Source organism: Hermetia illucens, chromosome 1 (assembly GCF_905115235.1).
Source record: "Hermetia illucens chromosome 1, iHerIll2.2.curated.20191125, whole genome shotgun sequence".
NCBI classification, from domain to species: Eukaryota; Metazoa; Arthropoda; class Insecta; order Diptera; family Stratiomyidae; genus Hermetia; species Hermetia illucens.
This window is the reverse complement of record NC_051849.1, coordinates 62,888,192-62,910,980: the sequence shown is the minus strand read 5'-3', so window position 1 is coordinate 62,910,980 and position 22,789 is coordinate 62,888,192. Positions and strand designations below refer to the sequence as shown.

The window sequence follows — 22,789 nt, the reverse complement described above, 5'->3', positions numbered from 1 at the left end:
CATCCCGCTAATTCTTTTGCTGGCTTCGGCGCCGCGAAACCAGAATTGCATCAAATTTTCCTTTTTGAAAAAACACTAACCATACCTCGGCCAGAAACAAACAATGGCTAGAACATGCGCCCAATAACATGATCCCTTCGCTATGTTTAAAAATTGTGTTGCGAAAAGAACAACGTTTCAACTAGAATCGGCGGTTACGCTCACAAGAGGGACAGGATGTATTTTTACTTGCAGATGTCCTTACCGATGGAAAATCGCCTTAAAATTTCTTTCACGTAAATATAAATTTAAGTCAATTCCATCACTTAGTTTCGCGTCCCATTCTAAACTCATTCGCATCACCATCAGCAGTTTGAGCTGAAACAAGCATACATCGGTGGAATATATTTTCCTACCCCTGCAGAGAATATTTCTGTTTAATATGTTAAAATTGAAAAACAAAATTACAACTACAAAGGAAGGATTTCATCTTTTAAGTTGTGAAAAGCTTATTTTTATTTTCATTAAATAATGATTAATGACAGACAAGTTGTGTTAACAAATTTCCTCACTGCTCTTACATGGGACATGTAATATCCTAAGTCATATATTATTATGTGAAGTCCGTTACGTTTCGCGAACAAAGGAAAATTATGAAAGAAAGTACGAGTAATTAGCATAAGAGAAAGTATCTAAGGTTCTACATCCTATCGGCCGATGATCGTACATCATCAATTTTGAGGATCATTTTAACAAGTTGTGTAGCTAGGATGATCTGTTGCTTCTTGGAATGCAAAGATTCAACCACGTGATGGTCCTTCATGTCTGAGTTGCCGGTCAGCATGCAATCGACTCCGAGGGACGGTTTCGACTCATTTACTTGACGTGCCTTCAATTCGGAAAGTGTTTCGATTGGTTGCAATCCACTGTTCTCAGCTAAGGCGAGCGGAATATTTTCTAAGGCTACACTGAATGCACGGAAGGCATATTGTTCGAGAGTTGAGAGCTGGTCGGCTTCTTTGGCGACAGCCAAGGAACAGCTGATTTCTGCAGCTCCACCTCCGTAGACGATACGTGAGTCCTTGAAGAAAAAACAATGGATTTTATTCAAACGTCGTGTGATATAGGATCAACCGTGAAACTTACCCTGATGAGTGATCGAACAGCACAAAGTGCATCGTGAATTGATCGCTTGGCCTCAGCTACAACCATCTGGTTGCCACCTCGCAATAGAATGGTGACGGCCTTTGAGTTCTGACATTCCTCGATCACCAACATTTTGTCTTTGGCTGTACCGAAAGCTGAAAATAAACAAATATACATTTAACACCAAATACTCTATCGTATTATAAACTGTTGATAATTTACCTAATTCCCGGACAAGACCGGCTTTGCCCAACTTTTCTGAAGTCAATTCCTCGAAGCGTGGAACGATCCTGCCACCTGTAGCAATGGCAATCAATTCAATTTCAGGACCGCCAACCCAGCGAACAGCAGGCAGGTCGTGTTGGAGCAAAAGATGGTTAGCTTCATCATCGAAGCCCCACTGGCAAATAGCCAGGGTAGCACCAGCATTCTTCACTTGTTGGACCATTTCGGTGAACTTTTCTTGCTCATAGGCGCGCAGCGCTTTGTAGTCCTCGGCTGAAGTGACGTCCAACTTATGTTTGGTCTTTGGCTTTGGTGGTTCAAATGGGCAGGTTAGAATGGCGAGCTTGACATTTCGAAGAACTTTAGGCATTTGAGCGTGACTCATAGTCTTATCAACAACCACACCCTTGATCAAGGCTGAATCTTCCATTCGGCCACCGACTTTTTGTTCGATTTTAATGAGCTCGAAGTTGACATCCTTTTGCTCGAGGTCAGCAACGGTTAGAATAGCGTCGACGGCGATTTCAGCCATTTGACGATGGCATTTGTTGACGATTTTACTTCCTAATGTAGTTAAAGCTACACGGATGAGGGGTTCCTTGTTATCTGGTGAAAACTTGAAGGGCTCGGCAATTGATTCCAAATGTTTCACAGCACATTGTGCAGCCAACTCGAAACCATCCGCAATACGAATTGGATGAATACCACGATCCAAGAGGTTTTCAGCCTGCTCAAGAAGAGCTCCAGCGAGAACTACGACACCAGTTGTTCCATCCCCGATTTCGTCGTCTTGTGACTGGCTCAATTGAACCATGAGTTTACCAATTTCATGATCGACATCCATAAGCTTCAAGATCGTGGCTCCATCGTTTGTGGCGGTCACCTCACCGTCGGGACTGACCATGATTTTGTCCAATCCCTTCGGTCCTAGGGAAGTGCGGAGTGTGTTAGCGATTTGTTTAGCAGCTAGGATGTGACTCTGTAAAAAGTTAAAATTGACGATGAGTACACAAATTTTCTTCAAGATCATGATATAATTATAGAAGATCGAATTTTTTTCGTTGGATTCATGATAGCTTATTGTTTATCAAATCATTTATACTTGACTTTGCATATATGGAAAACTGTGCAGGAACCTCAGAGGTCCTTTCTGATAGCGTCATCCAACTAGTGAAAACAACGATAATACAATTAAAGAATGAAAATACACCAAAATGCCCAATGAAAATATTGAAAATTCTTAAAAATACGCATAATACAGTGTTCAAAGAACTGAACAAACTTTCAAAATGGTAAATTATTGAAAGTCAGAGGGCTTTTTTTGGAAATGTATAGTACGGTTTTTTAATACCTAACGACTAAGTAACGTTGATTAAATTAAGGTTTGCCATTGAAAGTTGCAACAAAGTCTTCTTCTTCAGCCTTTGTCCCTTTCAGAAGCGTTGCCGGCTAGCCTTGATTGGTTGCTTTCTTCGGTCAAAAGCCTGATCTGGATAGTGTTACAAGGTCATCCAGCGTATCAAACCATCGTTGCATCGGCCGGCCTTAAGGCCGTTTCTCATCGACTCAGATGTTCAGACAATTAGTAAGACTTATTATCAGAGTAGTCAGTTCAATATGGCACTGAGACTCTATGCTGTATCTTGATCTACTATCATTTCGTTAATAATAGTATGATTCGCTCCATAATTTCAAATATTATGAGTTACATTGTGCTTTGCGATTCTGCAATATCATCCGCGGACGAATTTTACATAATTAAGCATTTTCATAACTTTTTCAGATTTTTCGGTTTTATTATGAGAATGAGCCCAATCTTCATTTCAAATTTGCACTTGCGGGCCCTTCACTCCCCTACTTTACTACCGATGTCAAATCTGGGACTTGCTTCGTAAAATTCTAATCGAAACCGAAAGGTACTAAGTGGTACTTCTATATGAGCTAACTTAGGTTGAAACAAAAAGAAAACACCTTCGGCTTGCTGTTGTATATTGTGCCACTCCCATGTATACCGTGTAATGTGACTACCAATATTGTTGGTACACTATTTTAGTAGAGAGGAGGTTGAAGAGCACCAATCTAAACTACTTGAGACGATACAACGAAACGACCAAAATATTCATCTCTACACAATATAGATGAGAACACAATAATGAGCACTAATGAAGGGAACATGTGGTTCCCGAAATATCGATATTTGCAAGCCCAAAAATAACACTAGCGAATAGGAAAAATATGTTTTTATTATTTCAAATTGAAGGAGATATGTCGTGTATGGACCTGAAGTATGAGTAAAGGCTACAAATGTTCAATCAACTAGTTTAAGGTTACCGTATGGGAAGGCATATAAATTCGGCGTAGCACTCTACACAATAACCATCGTCGGGCCGAGAAGGAAATGTACTTGAGATTGTTGTCCCACTAGAAGAAAAACGGTTGCTCTATGCCTAAGGATGTATTTTGTAACAAATTAACAAGTCGGGAAACCAGAAGCTGGATGCTTCAAGTATGAAAGGTTTTGTGTATTTCTTATTTTAAGTTGAGTGTGCATTTGTCCCATTAGTACGTAGCACATAATATATGCATAGATTATGTGAGAGTATCCACTTTCGAGTGATATTGACTTTTATAATCTTGAATTTGCAAGGAAACGACAAAGTTGACCTATTATAACTTTGTTAGTAATGGTGCGATTGCCACCAAACATGACAGGATCATGCTCTATATTATAGCATACATTACTGCAATTTCGTGGTGCTAGGATGAACTTCAGGGGGATATTGCAATCAATTACTAAAAAGTATAGCAATATACTATTATTAACTCTATTTGGAAGGTTATCGGTATGAAAGACATTTCGGAGCCTAGTGGTAGCCTCCTGATTTTTTTCAGATTTTCAGTTGTAGGATTTCAAGTAGGCACGGAGCCCGCAGTCAGGCCATACGTCGGCTCCCATAGCTTACATTGGGATACCAAGCGGTCCACAAACATACGTGGGCCTCTGCAGACGGGACCACTTTCAACCAAATTGAACACATCTTGATTGAACACCGCCACCTCTCAGCCATGATAAATGTCAGAACATATAGGGGGACCAATATAGACTCGGATCATTATCTCGATAGCATAGTGCTCCGGGATCGAATTACAGCACCACCTACAATCCCCTCTGGTAATCAAATGAGAGTGAATACTGAAACCATTCACAACACAGCCGTAACACCCAATAACAACACTGAGAGATATTTAAATCGCTCAGCTCTCTCAATAGCGAGAGCAGAGCAATTTAAATAACCCGGGTCAATGCTGTCAGCCAATGGAGAACTCTGTAATGAAATTGCTTCACGCATTAACGCAACTTCGATGAAGTGGCATTCCACAACTAGTGTTCTTTATGATCGACGTATCAGCGAACGTCTCAAATCGAAAATTTACCGCGTCGTCCGTATACCGCCCTCTATAGTTCTGAGTGTTGGCCGGCTATAAAAAACAATGAATGGCGTCTTGCGGTAATGGAGACGAAGATGTTGCTTTGAGCTAATGGCGTGACACGTTTTGATCACATCCGAATTGAGGATATCCGCGATTGATATGGGGTTGAACCAATCGTGGAAAAACTACAAGTGAGGCGTTTCCGATGGTATGGTCATGAAATTCGCGCTAACGAGGATTCACTTGCCAATATTGATCTGAACATTGAAGTCAATGGTAAGCGACCAAAAGGCCGGCCGAAAAAAACGAAGACTTAATACGCTGGATGAGGATTTAAAATAAAATAATATGGCAAAACCGACCAGGCTTGTGAACGAGACAAAGGCTAGAGAAAAAGAAGATGTGAGGAGCGACGAGTGCATGACAGCTGACAATTCTATTGCTTTCCAATTTTCAGAAAGCGATTTAAATAAATCATTTGATGGAAAGCCCTGTATTGATAATAGTCAACTTCATACGCTCCACACTCTGAGTTTAATATTATTAGCAAATGCGAAGAATTTAACCTACAACAGATACAAACAAGTTGGGAAACCGGAAGCTGGACGGAATAGGCACCATATAGTGGCAGCCTTCTGATTTTTTTCAGATTTTTCGTTTTGGTAGTTTCTGAGAATGGGTTCGCTAAAGAAATGACCACTTTCAACCCCTCGCACTCCCCACCTTTTCAACAAATGTCAAAACTAAGACCGGCTTCGAAAAGTACTAACCGAGACCTTTAATATGATACCCCACATGACTATATTTGAGGGAAACAAATTTACACCACCCTTTTGCATGTATGGGGACCCCCCTTTAAATTCGCCGTAAAAGGATGTAACTCACTATATGCATGAGCGTTCACAGTTCCCACCTTTTTACCATATTTGGTGTCAATCGCTATAACCGTCTCCGAGAAAAATGCGTGACGGACAGACAGACAGTAAACCGATTTTAATAAGGTTTTGTGTTTACACAAAACCTTAAAAAGGGCTGGGAAGAAGTAGATTATTCATGAATGGAATTTTAATATTTCATTCCAATGTCAGCTATTCTCGTTATTTATGACGTCAGTATCTGATTTGTATGGCTTAGGATGCGATAAATTCGCATGAAATGGATAAATTTGAACTGCTCTAACTTTGACACTAATAGTCGGATTTCCATATTGTATGCACGAGATTGTCATCTATGCCGGTGCAGTACTGCTAGGATGAATCTAAGAAGTAGATTCTTTATACTATGACTCTAATATTTCACGCGAATGTCAATTATTCTCGTTGATTATGACGCCAGCATCTTATTTGCATGGCTTTTAAAGCAGTAAACTCGCGCGAAATTGCTAAGTTTGAACTGCTATAACTTTGGCGTTTATTGCCAGATGAAGCTTGGCACGTGTATGTGGTCCTCTATGCTGATGCGAAATTTGGTAATCCTAGGATGAATTTAAGGGGTTTTTTTAGTAAATTTCTAAAAGTTGATGATAGCAGATATCGGAATGGGACATATTTTGAGGCCTAGATTCCATCTAAACGCACTTTCCCGATTTTTCTTCGGATTTTTGGGTTGGGTAGTTTCCGAAAATGAATCCTGTCTCACTTTAAGTGCGCACATTTTGACTCCTTACTCACGCACTTCGCAATTCACGCCAAAACGAATATCAGTTTCATTTGATAACCTACACGACTACATCTGGTGAAAATTTTTTTAAATCGTCCCTTTGTATGCATGGAAAGCCCCCCTTTAAACTCTACCTAAATTTATGTCACTCATTGTATGCGTGGGATTTCATAGTTCCCATCTGTCCACCATATTTCGTTCGGATCGGTTTAGCCGTTTTGGAGAAAAATGCGTGTAACAGGCAGTCAGACAGTGAATCGATTTTAATAAGGTTTTGTTTTAGTCGTAAGTCACCAGGGACCGATAGAATTACAGCCGAATTCGTTAAATTTGTAGGCGACCAACTACACCAAGTGGTTAATTAGGTGATGCTAAAGGTGTGCCTGACGACCGGCAACGAGGCATTATCTGTCCCATACATAAAAAGGGAGATATCACACAGTGCAGCAATTATAGAGGTATCACGTTGCTGAGTACCATCTACAGGGTGCGGCAGCATAACTTCCTTTTTTAAAATGCGCGCCATTCAGTTAGTTGATGTCATAGCGGAGCGATAGTGGTCTCGTTCAAGAGGGGATACTGTAAAGTTTTGTCCCGACACGGTTCAGTCGCCATCATGCGTTGGAATAGTGAGGAGCGTGCCTTTGTCGTTGAGGTTTACTTTCCAAGCGGATGTTCGGTTATTGCAACACAGCGTGCATTTCGGAATCGCTTTAATTTAGCCCCGTTGGCTCCCGTCCCAGACCGCAAATCAATTGTTACATGGGTCACTACATTCAGACAAACTGCAAGTGCGACAAAAGGAAGAACTGGAATCCCTCGGCCCGTTAGATCACCTGAGAACATTGAAGCAGTGAGAGCGTCAATGTTGCGATCGCCACGGCGTTCTGCGGGCAAACACGCATCTGCCCTTGGACTATCCGATCGTTCTGTGAGAAGAATTCTTCGTGATGATCTTCATTTTCATCCTTATAAGATGGCGATAGTGCAGGAACTTTCAGAACGTGACTTCTTGATGTCGTTCCGTTCGGTGCTATTGTTTTTTTAGCGATGAAGCCCATTTTCATTTGTGTGGGTCGGTTAACAAACAAAACATGCGCTACTGGGCTGACACCAACCCTCGAGAATTGCATCAAAAGCCTTTGCATTCACCCAAAGTCACAGTGTGGTGTGCAATTTCCTCAGCTGGAATTATTGGTCCCTGGTTTTTTGAGGAAAATGAGGTTACAGTGACAGTGAATTCGAACTGGTATGTAAACATGCTACAGAATCTTTTTTCCCACGGCTAGAAAATTTGGATTTGGGGGACACTTGGTTCCAACAAGACGGTGCAACAGCACACACTTCAAGAGCATCGATGGCTGTTTTGAGGGAACACTTTCCAGAGCGCCTTATCTCAATTAGAGGCGATTTGGAATGGCCGGCACGCTCTCCCGATCTGTCCCCTTGTGATTTTTTTCTATGGGGTTTTTTGAAATCCCGTGTTTATGTGAACCGTCCAAGAACCCTACAAGATTTGAAGACCAACATCCAAGAAGAAATTGCCAACATAACACCTGCTATGCTAACAAGAGTCATGACAAACGCCAGAAATCGGTTTACGCAATGTATGGAGAATGGGGGACGTCACCTAACAGATTTGGTCTTCAAAACAATGTAAATAAAAACTTTAGCCATTTACCTACATTATAAAAAATAAATAAATATTTTCCGATGCATACAATAGTTTTTATTGAGTTTTGAAAAAAGGAAGTTATGCTGCCGCACCCTGTATAAGAACTTCTTCGCTATCTTGCTAAGTCAGAGAGCCCCATTCGCGCAGAACATCATTGGTCCATACCAAAAAGGCTTCACTCCAGGCAAATCAGTAACAGATCAAATTTTCCCTCTGCAGCAAGCGAAGGAAAAACAGTTGCAATATGGACATCAGGTGCACTATCTTTTCTTCGATTTTAAGTAGTGTACACGGCCATGAGAGAATTTGGTATCCCGACGAAATTGATAAGACTGACTAGGTTGACCCTGACCAATATGCAAGGCCAGATAAAAGCAGCAGGATCACTATCGAGACCATTCGACATCAACAACGGTCTAAGATGAAGGAATGGTCTATCATGCGTTCTCTTTAACCTGGCCCTGCAAAAAAGTGACCCGTGAAACTGAGGTAAATGCGAGGGGCATGATCCTCTTTAAGTCCACCCAACTACTGGCCTATGCTCACGATATCGACATCATCAGCCAACAGAGTCTATTTCAGCTTACAAAAACTGTTCCGCTCGAAACATCTCACCATAGGGTCAAACCTCTTCGTCTACAAGACAATGATCTTGTCAGTCCTCATGTATTCTTTGGAGACTTGGGTTCTTAGCAAGAAAAATTGCGAACTCTTGGCCGCGTTCGAGAGAAGAATGCTCCGAATAATTTTGGGCCCCCTACATGGGGATGGACGATTCCGTAGCCTACATAACGACGAAATCTATGAGCGATACAACGGCATCCGGTTGCGGATATGGAACGATGGCCAGACAGTTTTTAGGGATATCGCAAAACCGGGGTGTCTGGAGCTCCTTATTAAGGCAGGACTAGACGATATCGATTGTTGCGCTATTGATGAGGATGATGATGAGAAACGAGAAGGGGTTTTTCCTTTGGGACAATATTTAACGTTCTTCAAGTCGAAGTATTTGCGCTCCGGCGGCAGAACCTGCTGCTAGACACACAAACCTGCTGCTAGACACACAAAACTTTTACTGTCAGAATCAAACATGCATACCGCGAAGTTTCTATTGTTGAAAAGCAGGAGGGCTTGCAGGAATATTGTAGGTATCCTGACACTAGTTGGACATATATTCAGAATAGGAATTATTCAAGATGATGCGTGTCCCTTCCGTAATGAGATGGCGAAATCCACGGAGTATTTTCTATGTGAATGCCCTGCCTATGGACGCATCAGATATTACATCTTCGGCGCCGATGTTCTCCAGTTGCAATGGGTATCATCACATCTGCTGCCGTAAATCCTGCGATACATGAACGACTCCGGAATATTCCGTTGGACGGAGGAGTCGAGTACAATGGGCCTGAGTGCTCAGAGGCTATAGTTTCTCCCCATCACAAACACAGACCCCCTTCTATAACATCGATCGCAGAAAGGCGTGCATACCCTTGTCTCTAGCAATACAGAAATGGAGGAGGCAATTGATCATTGATACAGGAAGCAGTGGAAATGCTCGTCTATAAGCATAGGAGCTGGGTGGTAACAATTGTCCTTGACTATGGAGTTAACACTTTTGTAAAAATACAGAGCAGGGAAATTGGTCTGAAGCTATCCAGGTTGTTAAAGTCTCTACTTTTTTGTGGATCGGGGTAATTTTAATGTCGGTCCAGTACCTCGGAGCCATGAGGCAAAGGTTTAGGGAGCCTAGAAGTACCAGGGATGAGCTAGGCCACATACTGATATATGATCAGGTTCACCCCCCGTTAGTTTGCATATGACGTCAAAATGTCTCCGGGGGTGTTATACGCAATCCTTGAGACAAAGTTAGAAGCTAGAGGTGGGTCGAGCGTATGCATAAGGATGGAGTAAGCTAACGGCAACACTAAAGCCGATTGGTCTGATGACGCAAAGTAAGAACCATGGAAGATTCAAGAAGCTTGTGGGCATCGACACAGCCCAATTCCAAGTTTGTCTACTTCTGATGATGGAAACAGATGTTCAGGAGCTCACAACCACGACGCGAAAGTTCCATACGGAATCGGTTTTTTTTATTGGGCAAATTGGATGTTGTGCGAACGATCGATAGTAACCATGTTCAGGAAATAATCAAACGCGAAACTGTAAATGTGTTTCGGGAATAACCACTTGATCAAGTGTAGAATTCGCGGAAGAATTTGGGCCGCTTCCTCTGTCACGCTTTTATCATTGCAAGTCTGTCTGGCAGATGGTCGCGAGTCTCATGACTCACAAATTGCAGGTTAGGATCTCCCAACTAATTTTTGGGTAAAAAGTCAATGGAACTGCGACTTGGATTGGGATTGATGAATCCCCGAACATTTCTCAAGGAGGAAGGACCTCGAATCCGTCTATTAACACTTCAAATTCAAGCCAACTGGTCCCTGCGGTAAACAAAACAAAACATCTGGAACATTCCAGCCCAATTTCTTGCCTTCCACTGCACAAGAACAGATGATTCACACACAGAACGGAAGATACCGCAACGAAGATTCACATGACGACCCGCAACTTCATTTCTCCTCAGAATCAATCCTTTTTCTAGAACGTTCTCCGTACCTTGATAGCGTCGTTCCCTGTCAGCCGTTTCTGCTTGTCCTGGTCGCGCAAAATGATGAAAGGACGACCGTACTCGTCGAAGGCGAATGTTCCCGGGAAAGCAGCCATTTTAAAAAGTAATCACACTACGCCGATGTCGCGATTTTCACGGATTTAATTCACAAAATCTCCGAAACTTAGAACCAGCCGGATTCAGACGAGCCGGTCGGACACTGACAGCAATATGGCGATGGGTGGGATTGTCACGATGACAGTTGGGCTCTAGTTCGGGTGGAGTGACATCTTGTGTTTCGAGTTGATTGATTGTTTTGAAATGTTTATGCTACTGAATTATTTTATTAAATGAATTCTGCAGGTAGCCAGGTAATCTGAAATAGTTCTGGGACAAATCTAAAGTTTCCTAAGTACATTAACTTCATTTCCGGCAAAAAATAGTTATTAAAACTGGCTTTCAGCTGTCAACTAGATGTCACCACCCCTTACGAAAAAGAAATTCCATACGCCAAGTTCAGTGAACTGTCATATGCCAAATAAATTTTCACTTTAATTAATGGCGACGTCTGTGTACAAAAATCGTGTGTCGTACGTCGTGCAATGTGTTTGATTTTCATTAAATACCCCAATAAATCATTTCAAAATCTACCTAAACCTATGTAAAAATGACTGTCCACACATAAAATAACATTCCCGACAAGTGAAAATCGCTCTGGATTTCGGGAAATACGCGAAAAGTCACGTGCAAAATTGCATTGTTATTGTCGCGCAATGTCTTAGAAGGCGGTCGAATTAGATTCGATTTTCATGCATCATTTCGTTTTGTGCGTATGCACTAAGTCTATTAGGACTAATCTGGTTTGTGGCGAAAAGTGTTTGTGATATTTCACTGCAGGATATGTGAGGAATAATGGACGTGCTTGCATCGTGATTTCGCGATCAATTTTCATTGATTTTTTCAAAATACCTCGCCTCAGGTCTTACGCCTGTCGTAGTTGGGGAAAAGTTCAATCGGAAGATTCCCAATTGGTTTTGATTTGGTTGCTTCGTTTCCTCTGTTGTGCCGTGTGTGATGTGAGTCCCTGCCGGTCCGGTCCAGGCAGAATATCGCGCAACGTGCGTAGGAAGCAATAAATAAAAGCTGCGCCCAATTGATTCCAATTAGCGGATAAGAAACCGCGACTAAGTCGACGCCGACGAAACTCTCAAGATCCAGGGAAACATGCATATCAGCGGACCCAGCCGAAATTACGGTTCTGCAGTTGTTATTGCGTTCGTGTGTATTTTCGCTGCACGAACAAATGGTGAGTGCAAACAGACGGCATTCCAGCAATGCGGGCCTTCGCGGAGAAAGCAATCCAATGCACTGATAAGCACTGGGAGCGCTTGAATAGCAAACAACCAAATTCCCAGCGAGTTTCTAACGACGTGAAATTGATAGCAGCATTCGTTTTCGATTTCGTTGCAGCCTCGACGATCCGCAGGTCGCCAAATAGTGTGGCCGATTCGAACGCCGGTAAGAGTGACGACAATGCCTTAGCACCGAAAGCAGTGAATGATGGGAGCGAGGCGCAGTCTGGGGCCGCGGGGACGTCATCTCAGCGGCATCGGGCCGCCCGCGATAATTCAGCGCCGCCAGCGGACTCGCACTTGACGAACGTGGAGGGGGCCAATACGCTTCCCATGCTTGCCGGTGCCGAACGACAGAATAAAACAAGTGAGTATTATTACGTTACGTAGGCCATTAGGCGGCAGCGAAAGTTCATCGCTCGACTTCAATGAAATAATAATAAAATGCGGCGAGAGTTTTAGCGGCGCTTGGCACTTGTCGCGATTTTTATTGTCAAGTTCACGCCAGGTTGTTTATGGCGAGCGTGTTCCAGCGAATTTGTTGAGTCAGTTGGAATTATTCGAGGCCAAACTGGCAGCCTAAGAGTCTCGGCTACTTCCTTCATTGGGTTTTATGCGGGAATGATGGATGGTATGCCTTCGGTGTCAATGTTCACGTCAATTCTTCTGGATTTAAAGATCAACAACTAAGTGAAGTAATTCGAGTTGGAGGCTGCATTGGGGTAGAAAGTTACTGATGGAATGGGGGCTAACATTATATATTCCGGTTCCGTGAGCGGGGGTGAGCTGCAGATCCAAGGACTCAGCGCTTTTTTAGGTACATTGTACTAGGACGCCTATTTAATGCCCGCCCGCAGCGTTTGCAGGCTTTTGCGAGTTTTAGACCATCTTTTAGGGGGAGCGATTGGCAGATTCCTCGTTGAAGAAAGCCTTACCGAGGTATCTTCGCAACAATCCATATTGAATCAGGGCCTTGAAGTGTGTTAGAGCACTTCATTCAAGACCGTAAAGTTACAATACAGTACCCTGTAGAAGGCAATGTGGTCAGCATTGCGCTCACCCGAAATCATTATCCTGATTTGACTCAGGTACTCTTTCGCAGCTGAGTCGACTGGTATCCGACACCATCCACACTAACAAATACCTCTATAACCAGTGATTTGAACCCCGAACTTCCGCTACGATATCCCAGCGCCCTAACCACTTGAGCCACAGGACACAAATCAGTAATTACCGGAGTTCCACATATAAATCTCCGGACCCAGTTGGCATAATGCCAGTTACGCTGCAGAAACAGCAAGAAAGAGTCGTGTCGTGGAGATAGATCGCTTTATCGCCTCTTGCATGCGGCGTTCACAGGCTTTCACGAATCTGACGAATTTTCGATGAGCTGATGAGGCCGGACAGCTGCATATGAATTACAGGTCGTGTTTTTCTCCTTCTCTCCATAGTGTTCCGTTAAAAACCCTACTAAGGTTTCATGTCCCACTTCTTAAGGATGTGAAATTCGAAATGGAGTGGATGGAGGTTGGTCTATGTCAATTACGAAATCAATGCGGCTATGATCCGAGGGCGTGATATCGTTTGATATCCTTCGACAAGAGTCGCAATAGCAGGGGGTTCCGTCATGATGCCGACGACCTCTTGCCTGACCACGCTGAAGAAAGTGGGTTCATTACCCAAATTGAGGATCTGCAACTTGCTTTCTGCAAGATAGTCCAGTGGACTCGATCCTCTGGCGTTGTTGTTGGAGTTTTACCAGCAAATATGGTGGGCGTTAACATCACATCCTGCTATTATCCCCATGCCTTTACTTTTGGCATATTGGTTAGCTTTGATGAATGTTTCACTGGGAACTTAAGGGAAATAAGCAGAACACCATAAAATCTCCTTATCTCTCTGTTGACTTTTTATGGTTATTTTACTCGTTTTGGTGTTGCCATCACGTAGGATGTTAACCAAGATAGCATGGAGGTCTTTTGAGACTTCACTTCCATTGGCAAATAACAAGTCAGCATGTCGGAAGTTCAAGCACCTAACCTAGGGTAGTATAATCCCGGAGTGTACCACTACGGTCTTGAATGAAGTGTTGTAACACCCTTAAGGCCTTGGTCCAATTGGATGGTTGCGCCAACGATTATTATTATCTTCTTGTAAAGCTCGTTTCAACGAAAATAGGCAGTGCGTTTTTTGGGGAATGTATTTTCAAATTCACTGCTTTTCAGTTTGAAACTACTGATTTGCGAATTTTAGTGGCTCTGATGTGCCCATGTTCAGCTGAATTTATTACGTTGAGACAGTTCTTCGAAACTGTTTGTTGGACTCTCTAAATTTTGCGCCGGCATAGGGGATAGTATGGTGCATATGCATGTCGAGTTTCATGAAAATGATCCGGCTTTTAGTGTTAAAGTTATAGCAGTTTAAATTTACCGATTTTGTGTGAATTTACCGCATCCTAAGCCATGCAAATAAGATGCTGACGTCAAAATTAACGAAAATAATTGACAATTGCGTCAGATGGTAGTTAATCGTCGCTGGATCCACCCCTCAATACGGGGAATCAAAGTGTAGGTCCAGCGACCCCTCTGCGAGTCATCCTACCGTTGTTGCCACTTTCCAGCTACTCTCGCCTTGCCGCCTTTCGGTACTCTGCATGCTTTCAGGAGGATTCATTTTCATTTCTCGCACAGGTAGCGTTTCTCACTTGCTAGAATGTCTATCGGGATCGATCCCGTAATAATACACGCTGCGTCACCTGATATTGTTCTGAAGGCGCTGCACACCTTTAGCGCCACTAAGCAGTAAGTCATATTTACCCTCCGCTAGTGCTTTTTCCCAAAATGGTGCCACGTATAACATGACGTTTCACAGGAGGGGACCCAACATTGATCCTTGTGGTACCCCTGCAGTGACGGTGTACTGCTTGGATCCCTCATCCGTGTCGTATCAAAGTGTCCTCTCCGAAAGGTAACTGTCGAGGAGCTTAGTCAAATAACTAGGGACACCCGTTTTCGCCAGTGAGCTTTTTATCCACTCCCAACTAGCGGAATTGAACACATTTTTCTCGGAGACGGTTATAGCCATTGACACCAAATTTGGTGAACAGTCGGAACTGTGAACGCTCACGCATACAGTGAATTACATACTTTTACGTTGAATTTAAGGGGGGTCCCCATACATGCAAAAGGAGTTTTTAAATTTTTTTTCACTAAATATTGTTTTGTGGGGTATCAAACGGGCCCATTCTCAGAAACTACCCACCCAAAAAATCTGAAAAAAAATCAAGATGCTGCCACTATACTCGTATAGTGCCTAGGCTCCGAAATACCCTCCATACCGATATCCTTCCAAATAAAGTTAATAATACACTATAATTTTTAAGTTCATCCTAGCGGGCATGTAGTAGGCAGTAATGTAGTAATATAGAGCATGATTTTACCAAGTTTGGTGGAAATTACACTATTAATAACAAACTTATAATAGGTCAAAATTGTCGTTTCTTTGCAAATGCAAGTCTATGGATGTTAATATCACCCAAAAGTGGATACTTTCACATAATATACGCATATATTACGTGCTTCGTACTAATGGGGCAAATCCACACTCAAATGTCTTTATATAAGAAATACACAAAACCTTTCATACCTGAAGCGTTCAGCTTCCGGTTTCCCGACTTGTTTGTATCTGTTGTAGGCTAAATTCTTCGCATTTGCTAATAATATTAAACTCAGAGTGTGAAGCGTTTGAGGTTGAATATTATCAATACAGAGATTTCCATCAAATGGTTTATTTACATCGTTTTCTAACAAATAGAGGGCAGTGGAAAGGTCAAAGCGTAGTATAGCTCCCAGGGCGAAACGTGGATTGGTACCCACGATGGAGCATAAAACCTGCTGAACCAACGCCAACAGTTCTACTACCAAACCATATCTCCATCTCTACGTGGTGCCCGCTGGGAGCTCTTTCTTAACGAAAAGCTGCAGACGGAGAAGGATGAAGGCGAGTCTCCCGCGCCTAAAAACGGGACAAATTGTATCAACTGGTCCTCCAGGTTGGTGGCTGGGTGGGGCTGACAACCCTACACGGAAAACGGAAGTTACGAAGCCACAACAGGAGCCTCGGACTGGACGGATAATACAATGACGAACCCGAAAACGACAAAGGAATAACAATTTGCGCATTTTCTCATAGAACGTCCGCCACCTGTGCAGAGATGAAGCTGATGAGCAGCTAGCCGATACCCTGTTCCAATATAGGGCTGATGCAACAGCGTTACTGGAGATGCGTTGGACAGGAACCGGTTTCCTGGATAAAAGTCACTACACCATATATTATAGCGGCCATCCAGTAAACTATGTGCTCGGAGTAGGTTTCTTAGTCAGCCAAAAAATGAAACCTGCTGTTATCGGCTTTGAAAACATAAGCGAACGGCTATGCACTCTGCGTTTCCGGGGCAAATTTAGAAATATAAGCCTCATTAACTTTCACGCCGCTACAGACGAGACTGCAGAGTCGGAGAAGGATACCTTCTACGAGGCAGTAGAACGAATCCGCGATGACTGCCCCAGATATGATATCAAAATCATACTTGGGGATTTTAACAGCCAAGGAGGGACCGAGCCCGTATTTAGGCGATACATTGGCTCCCATAGCTAACATCAAAATATAAATGATAACGGACTGCGGATTATTCAATTAGCAGTGTCATAAGAAATGTTTGTTGGAAGTACCTGGTTTGCGCGGAAAGCGGTCCACAAAGATACATGGGCCTCTCCAGACAGGACCACTTTCAACCAAATTGACCATGTGTTGATCTTCATAATCACCTGAAGAACGTTATCATAAATACGGCCACAAACATACTTGGCCCCAGCCGCAAAAAGAGTTGTAACGGCTGGTTTGATGGTGAATGTAAGCTAGCAACGGAGCGGAAGAATGCTGCATACCGAGTAATGCTTCATTTTTAAAGGACGCGCGCATGCGCAGACACTTATCACGAATTCCGTCGAGCGGAGAAGCGACTTCACAGACGGAAAAAGGAAGTCTGGCAGAACCAACAGGTCTGTTAAGTACAGGAAGCGACCGCACCAGGCGCAGAAGTTTTACCAACAAGTCAGCAAGATGAAGCCAATTCATCGGCTTAGAAATCATAACTCGCCAGGAGCCGTTGGAATTACAGCCGAATTAGTTAAATATGGAGGCAACCAATTACACCAAGTGATTTATCAATTTGTGCTCAAGGTATGGGACAGCAAATGAGCAATGCCTGACGATTGGCAACGAGGCATTATCTGTCTCATACATAAAAAGGGAGATATCACCCAGTGCAACAATTATGTACGTTGCTGTGTACCATCTATAAGATATTCTCCGCTATCTTGCTAGGCCGGATAGCCCCATGCCCAGAATATCATTGGCCCATACCAAAGAGCCTTCACTCCAGAGAAATCAGCAACATATCAGATTTTCTCTCTCCGGTAAACGATGGAAAAACTGTTGGAATATGGGCATCACTTGCACCATCTCTTCATCGACTTTAAAGCCGCCTATGATAGCATAGCCAGGGTAAAACTGTACACGGCCATGAGAGAATTCGGAATCCCGATGAAATTGATAAGCCAATGTGCGAGGCCAGATAAAAGCGGCAGAATCACTCTCAAGACCATTCGACGTCAACAACGGTCTGCGACAATGGGATGCCCTACCATGCGTCCTCTTTAACCTGGCCCCCGAGAAAGTGATCCGTGATGCTGAGGTCCACCCAGCCTATTTTAGCTTATAAAAACTGTTCCGGACGAAACGTCTCACCATAGAGTCAAAGCTCTTACTGTACAAGACAATGATCTTGCCAGTCTTATGTATTCCTCGCAGACTTGGGTTCTTAGCAAGCAAAATTGCGAACTCTTGGCCGCGTTCGAGAGAAGAATCCTCCGAAGAATTTTTGGTCCCCTACATGAGGATGGACGATACCGAAGCCTACATAACGACGAAATCTATGAACGATACCATGATCGTCAGGTTGTGGAAAAAATCCGGCTCAATAGGTTACGGTGGGCGGGTCACTTAATCCGTATGGATGAGGATGATCCAGCCCGGAAAGTCTATAAGGGCAATATCTATAGTAGAAAAAGAAGATGAGGCAGAGCCTACCTGAGATGGAGCGATGGCGTAGGTCAGGACGCCAGACAACTTTTAGGGATATCGAATTGGTGGACCTCGGTGCAAAATCGGGATGTCTGGAGTTCCTTATTAAGGCAGGCCTAGATCGGATCATGAACTTGTCGTTCCGCACATCTTCTTTTTCTTCAGCCTTTGTCGCGTACACAAGCGGGGTCGGCTCGTTGCGATCGGTTTCGCCATTTTATTTTATCAAATGCCTGATCTGGATATAACCGGAAGGCTTTTAAATCCCCGTGCAGCGTATCAAGCCACCGTTGTTGGCGTAACAATCCATATTGGATCAGGGCCTTGAAGTGTGTTAGAGCACTCCATTGAAGACCGAAACGGTACACAACAGAATACTGTAGGAGGCAATGTGGTCAGCATTGCGCTCGCCCGAGATTATTACCGGCCTCTTGGTCTCATACAATTAGCTTCGATGTTCAGACCAATATTGGCAAGTGAATTCTCGTTAGCGCGAATTATGTGATCATACCATCGAAAATGCCTCACTCGCAGTTTTTTCACAATCGGTGCAACTCCATATTGATCGCGGTTATCCTCATTTCGGATGTGATTAAAACGTGTCATGCCACTAGTTCAATGGAACATCTTCGTCTTCATTACCGCAAGACGCCGTTCATTGTCTATTATAGTCGGCCAACACTCAGAATTATAGAGAGCGCAGACGGACGACATTTCGGTAAATTTTAGATTTGAGATGTCCGAGTTAGAGTCAGAGTTCAACTGAATCATTATCATTAGGGCATCGTAATATTCTCGGCTTTAACCTGGAATAATGAAAACTTGTCGTGAAACTCTTTTCCTTTAGAATCCTCTAGGCTGTGCAATTCTCGTCTTATGAGACTTATAAATTCCAAGGTGATATCAGTAGGGTTTGTGAAACATTCAAAAGTAGTTCCAAAAGCTTTCAAGTACGTTTGCCATAAGAAGTACCACTGATAGCTATTATCTGCTTATTTCATTAATGGTCAAAGCCCGAGCAATTTGAAGTCGCGCGCTCTCGTTTTGTTTCCATTGCGGTGCTGTAGAAAGGGCGAACTTTATAGCTGGTTATACTTAACCTGTCATTCATCCGTTTTCGAAACTAGCAATGGCAGATTGAGTCAAACACCTTCAAAACGAAATGAAGCAAGTGGTGGCACGTTTTTTTTTACGGAATATGGCCATGTGGGATATCAAATGAAAGGGCTTGATTAGTGCCCCTAGGTGTGCCTCGAAAAGTGTAACGGGTGTCGCTCTCAGAGCCTATCAAATCAAAAAATCACGATGGTGCGCCTATTCAAAATCTTGGTCTCAAAATACATCCCATTCCGATATCTGTTCAAATAAAGCTGATAAAAGCATAACACCATATTTTACTAATTTACCCTTAAACCTCTTATATTGATTCAGTTTGAAATAACATCAATTCTAATCTGGCACATCCAGCGATACTGTCAATAAAATGAATATACTAATATGCGATTTTCTTTTTCAGGACTGCTAAAATGTCACTGCGATATATGCAAAGAGGACAATTACGTATGCGAAACAGACGGTTTATGTTTCACTTCAATGGCCTATGAGAAAGGCCAATGGTTGTATTCATATAGGTAACATTTCCAATTTACTATTTTCACCCATTGAAAGACGATTTTAAAGTATTGAGAGTATTATCGTAGTAAACATGTTTCAAGTGCTGAAAGGAAGTAGATAACGTTTCACTCGAATTGAACATTCAAGAATTACATTGAACACTTTTCATAGAAACTTTGGAAAATTTGAGAGAATTTATTTAGAACGATTTCTTTAGTTAATGACCTAGTCTTAGATATATTCAAAACAATCTGAAAACGAAATGGTATCGTATTCTATTTTTAATTTTTTCATTTTTCATACACTTTATTTATTTTCTATTTCTCTTTACTTTCAAATAAAATGTTGATTTGATTCAAACGATCGTAAAAAATATTGATGAATCTCAATGATAAATAAATGTCGATGTAAACGAAACATCAGATGCTTAAATACATCGCAAACGTTTCCTCCGGGCCGTCCGATATGGTGTAATAATAATAGTGGTCGCGGTCCAACGACTCGACCATCATCGAAAAGGGGCGGCCATATTTGTTGTGATAAAGAAGATTTTTGCAATTATCTTCGAAAACCGGACATAATTAATTATGCGACGGCATTAAAATCGCGCGTTGAAGGTGGGCTATTTTCTACGTTTGTACAAAATTTCATAAAACTATTGGAATTGGAAACAAATTTGAAACAAAATTGAAAACTTGAATTTCGAATATAACAACTTCGTGTGATTTTAAATGGATTATCGTGTAGTTTTCTTTTTATTGTTGTTTTCATTTAAGAAATAAGGATCGATAAGTGTGTTTTTCCATATCCTACTAATTAATAACATTTTTATTGTGAACATTGGTATTTGAATAATCATTGCAAAATTATGGAACTTCTAATAAGTTTGTAATCCAGAGTACTATTGCCTCATCCCAAAAACTGATCAATTTTGAATAGTTTACTGCTCTCAGTTTCGTAATTAGCACATCCAAGGAGTAGCCCTTAGTATCGCGGGTATATTTTCTTTGAAACATGCTATTTCTTAGCTATAGCTTTAGCGTACGGTCTCAAACTACAGTGGGCCAACATGATCTTCCCTCGTTTGGGAGCACCGTAACTTTTCACTGTAGTTTAGCAAGTAAACATATATTTTTCTAGTTTTAATCCTCTAAAAATGAGTCTATTGTAAAAGAGGTTCCTTGTTTAGCAAGCGCTCTGCTTTGTAGCCAGGATTTATTTTCTTTGCAGCAGGAACGAAGTGTCTACGATCTAGATCAAGATACAAATGAGGAACAAATCGTTCGTGTGAATTGAGATGTCGATTTTGCGCTTACATGCCCATTGCGGATCCCGTTTGCTAATATGAAAATTTCCTAAGATCTGCCGGGACTATCCATTGATATATCCTTGATCATAACTTGGAATACATTGGGGAGTTTACCCATAGATTCGGCATAGGGCTTGCAGAATAGCTGGGTCATTTGTGTTTATATTACTCTAAGCGGAAAATTAGTCCGAGTAATTTTAGACCGACATGCTCTTGAATGCAATGAGGCAATTGTTACCGGTCAAATAGGAGAAGCGAAGATCGTCTTCGAGGCTCTACAACCTATTTCGGGATTGATCTTCAGGATGTCCTTCCTCCAATCATCTCGATCGTGACCTCCAATTTTGTACCTGTGATAAAATTTTTAAAATGTCTCTCTGAAAGCATGGTCCCTTGATCTAACTGTTCATTTGAAAAGAAGATGTGGGTGCTTTCCAAGGAAGATTTTTAGCGATAAAACGTGATCCATAACCGCATCAGTGCGGTCACTGAATTTTAATAACACGTTTGTTATTCAAGTTCTTTTCCTATATCCTAGCTCGTTGGGATTCCGTCCTCGTGCTTTCGTTACATGATTTAACTCGTGGTTGTATTGAGTTTCCTATGCCTCCCCTTCCTTTGGTTTGGCGAAAGTCGTCAACATTTCGCATTTATATGGTGTGTTTTGTTTGTTTGCTTGATAATTGGGCGTTTTCTGAGTTCATCATACACTTGATGGCGAACTGTATTAATTTGGGAGCAACTTACTCCCCACAGCTTGCGGTCCACGGACACCTCTGATTTGGGCTTGCACCTAATCTTTTAAAAGAGACGATTTGCGGTTTCGTCCAGGGTAGAACAACTCATCAGACGCTGCCTTAGGACTCCCAGAGCGAACAACATCCAGTAACCACTTCGGCCACGCTGCTCCCAGGGCAGAGATGCGGCAACGTCTGATGAGTTACAAGCCGTCTCATTTATTTAGTAGAGTATTTCTACTATAGAAACCTAATTTGTCTCTTTTTATTCTTATTATTTGACTCCATTATGGAGAGGTCTACGTAAAATACCTTATGTACAGGTTTGTAGCGTTGAACTTTTTGGTTGTGCCGTGCTTCAATGAAACGAAAAAAAGAGTCTTGATGGGACGTTCCCAAGATCCGTGTTCGTTCTTTTTTCCTGCGGTAGTCTGGAGATTTCTAGACTTTCTAGGATTTCCAATGACCATGTTCCTCTTACCGTGTGTATCATCTCGTTGTTATCTATTGTTATAGTAAGCAGGAACCAAAACATCACCATAGATAACAACGAGATACACAAAACTTTTCGTCGACATCATTGTGCGGTCGTATTCATTCTCCTGCCGGAGAATCCCCTCTTCAAGTAGGCACTAAATTGCATTAAGTAAGTTATCGAGCCTAATTCACCCCCTCAAAACCCAGCTAATCATGCTTCCAATGTCGGTCAGTACCATATTTGTGAACTGAACACAACAATCATACTATCCAGCTCGAAACTGTACAACATTTCTCTATATTGCGTTATTGTTGCACGTAGTAACCATCTGAGTAGCCAGTAAAGTGCCATAAATTCGGTCGTCATCATCAGCGACCCTGTAACCGGTGTGCGGTATGATCCTACCGCAATCGAAAGTTCAAGATCTTTAT

The 22,789-nt window shown here is 42.3% G+C and overlaps 2 protein-coding genes across 4 annotated transcripts in view; one reads left to right on the top strand and one right to left on the bottom strand.

Moving 5' to 3' along the window:
* Positions 1 to 458: 458 nt before the first annotated feature.
* Positions 459 to 10,972, bottom strand: LOC119661119 (T-complex protein 1 subunit epsilon). The gene is made up of 4 exons (XM_038070314.1): positions 10,733 to 10,972; positions 1,348 to 2,329; positions 1,126 to 1,280; positions 459 to 1,060 (listed from the first exon to the last, which is right to left on the bottom strand). Exons 1-4 carry the CDS (start codon positions 10,838 to 10,840, stop codon positions 680 to 682), a joined length of 1,626 nt encoding a protein of 541 aa, XP_037926242.1. The 5' UTR covers positions 10,841 to 10,972; the 3' UTR covers positions 459 to 679.
* A 288-nt stretch (positions 10,973 to 11,260) lies between these two features.
* The window catches only part of LOC119646971 (TGF-beta receptor type-1), a 52,855-nt gene continuing 41,326 nt past the window's right edge, over positions 11,261 to 22,789 (top strand). For 2 of the 3 annotated variants that reach the window (XM_038047675.1, XM_038047674.1), the window contains exons 1-3: positions 11,262 to 12,030; positions 12,195 to 12,443; positions 19,737 to 19,851. In XM_038047675.1, coding sequence (XP_037903603.1) covers positions 11,949 to 12,030; positions 12,195 to 12,443; positions 19,737 to 19,851 — 446 coding nt within the window. In that variant the 5' untranslated portion in view covers positions 11,262 to 11,948. Of the gene's footprint in view, positions 12,031 to 12,194; positions 12,444 to 19,736; positions 19,852 to 20,257; positions 20,452 to 22,789 lie in introns of all 3 variants that reach the window. The other variant, XM_038047673.1, reaches the window with a different exon arrangement.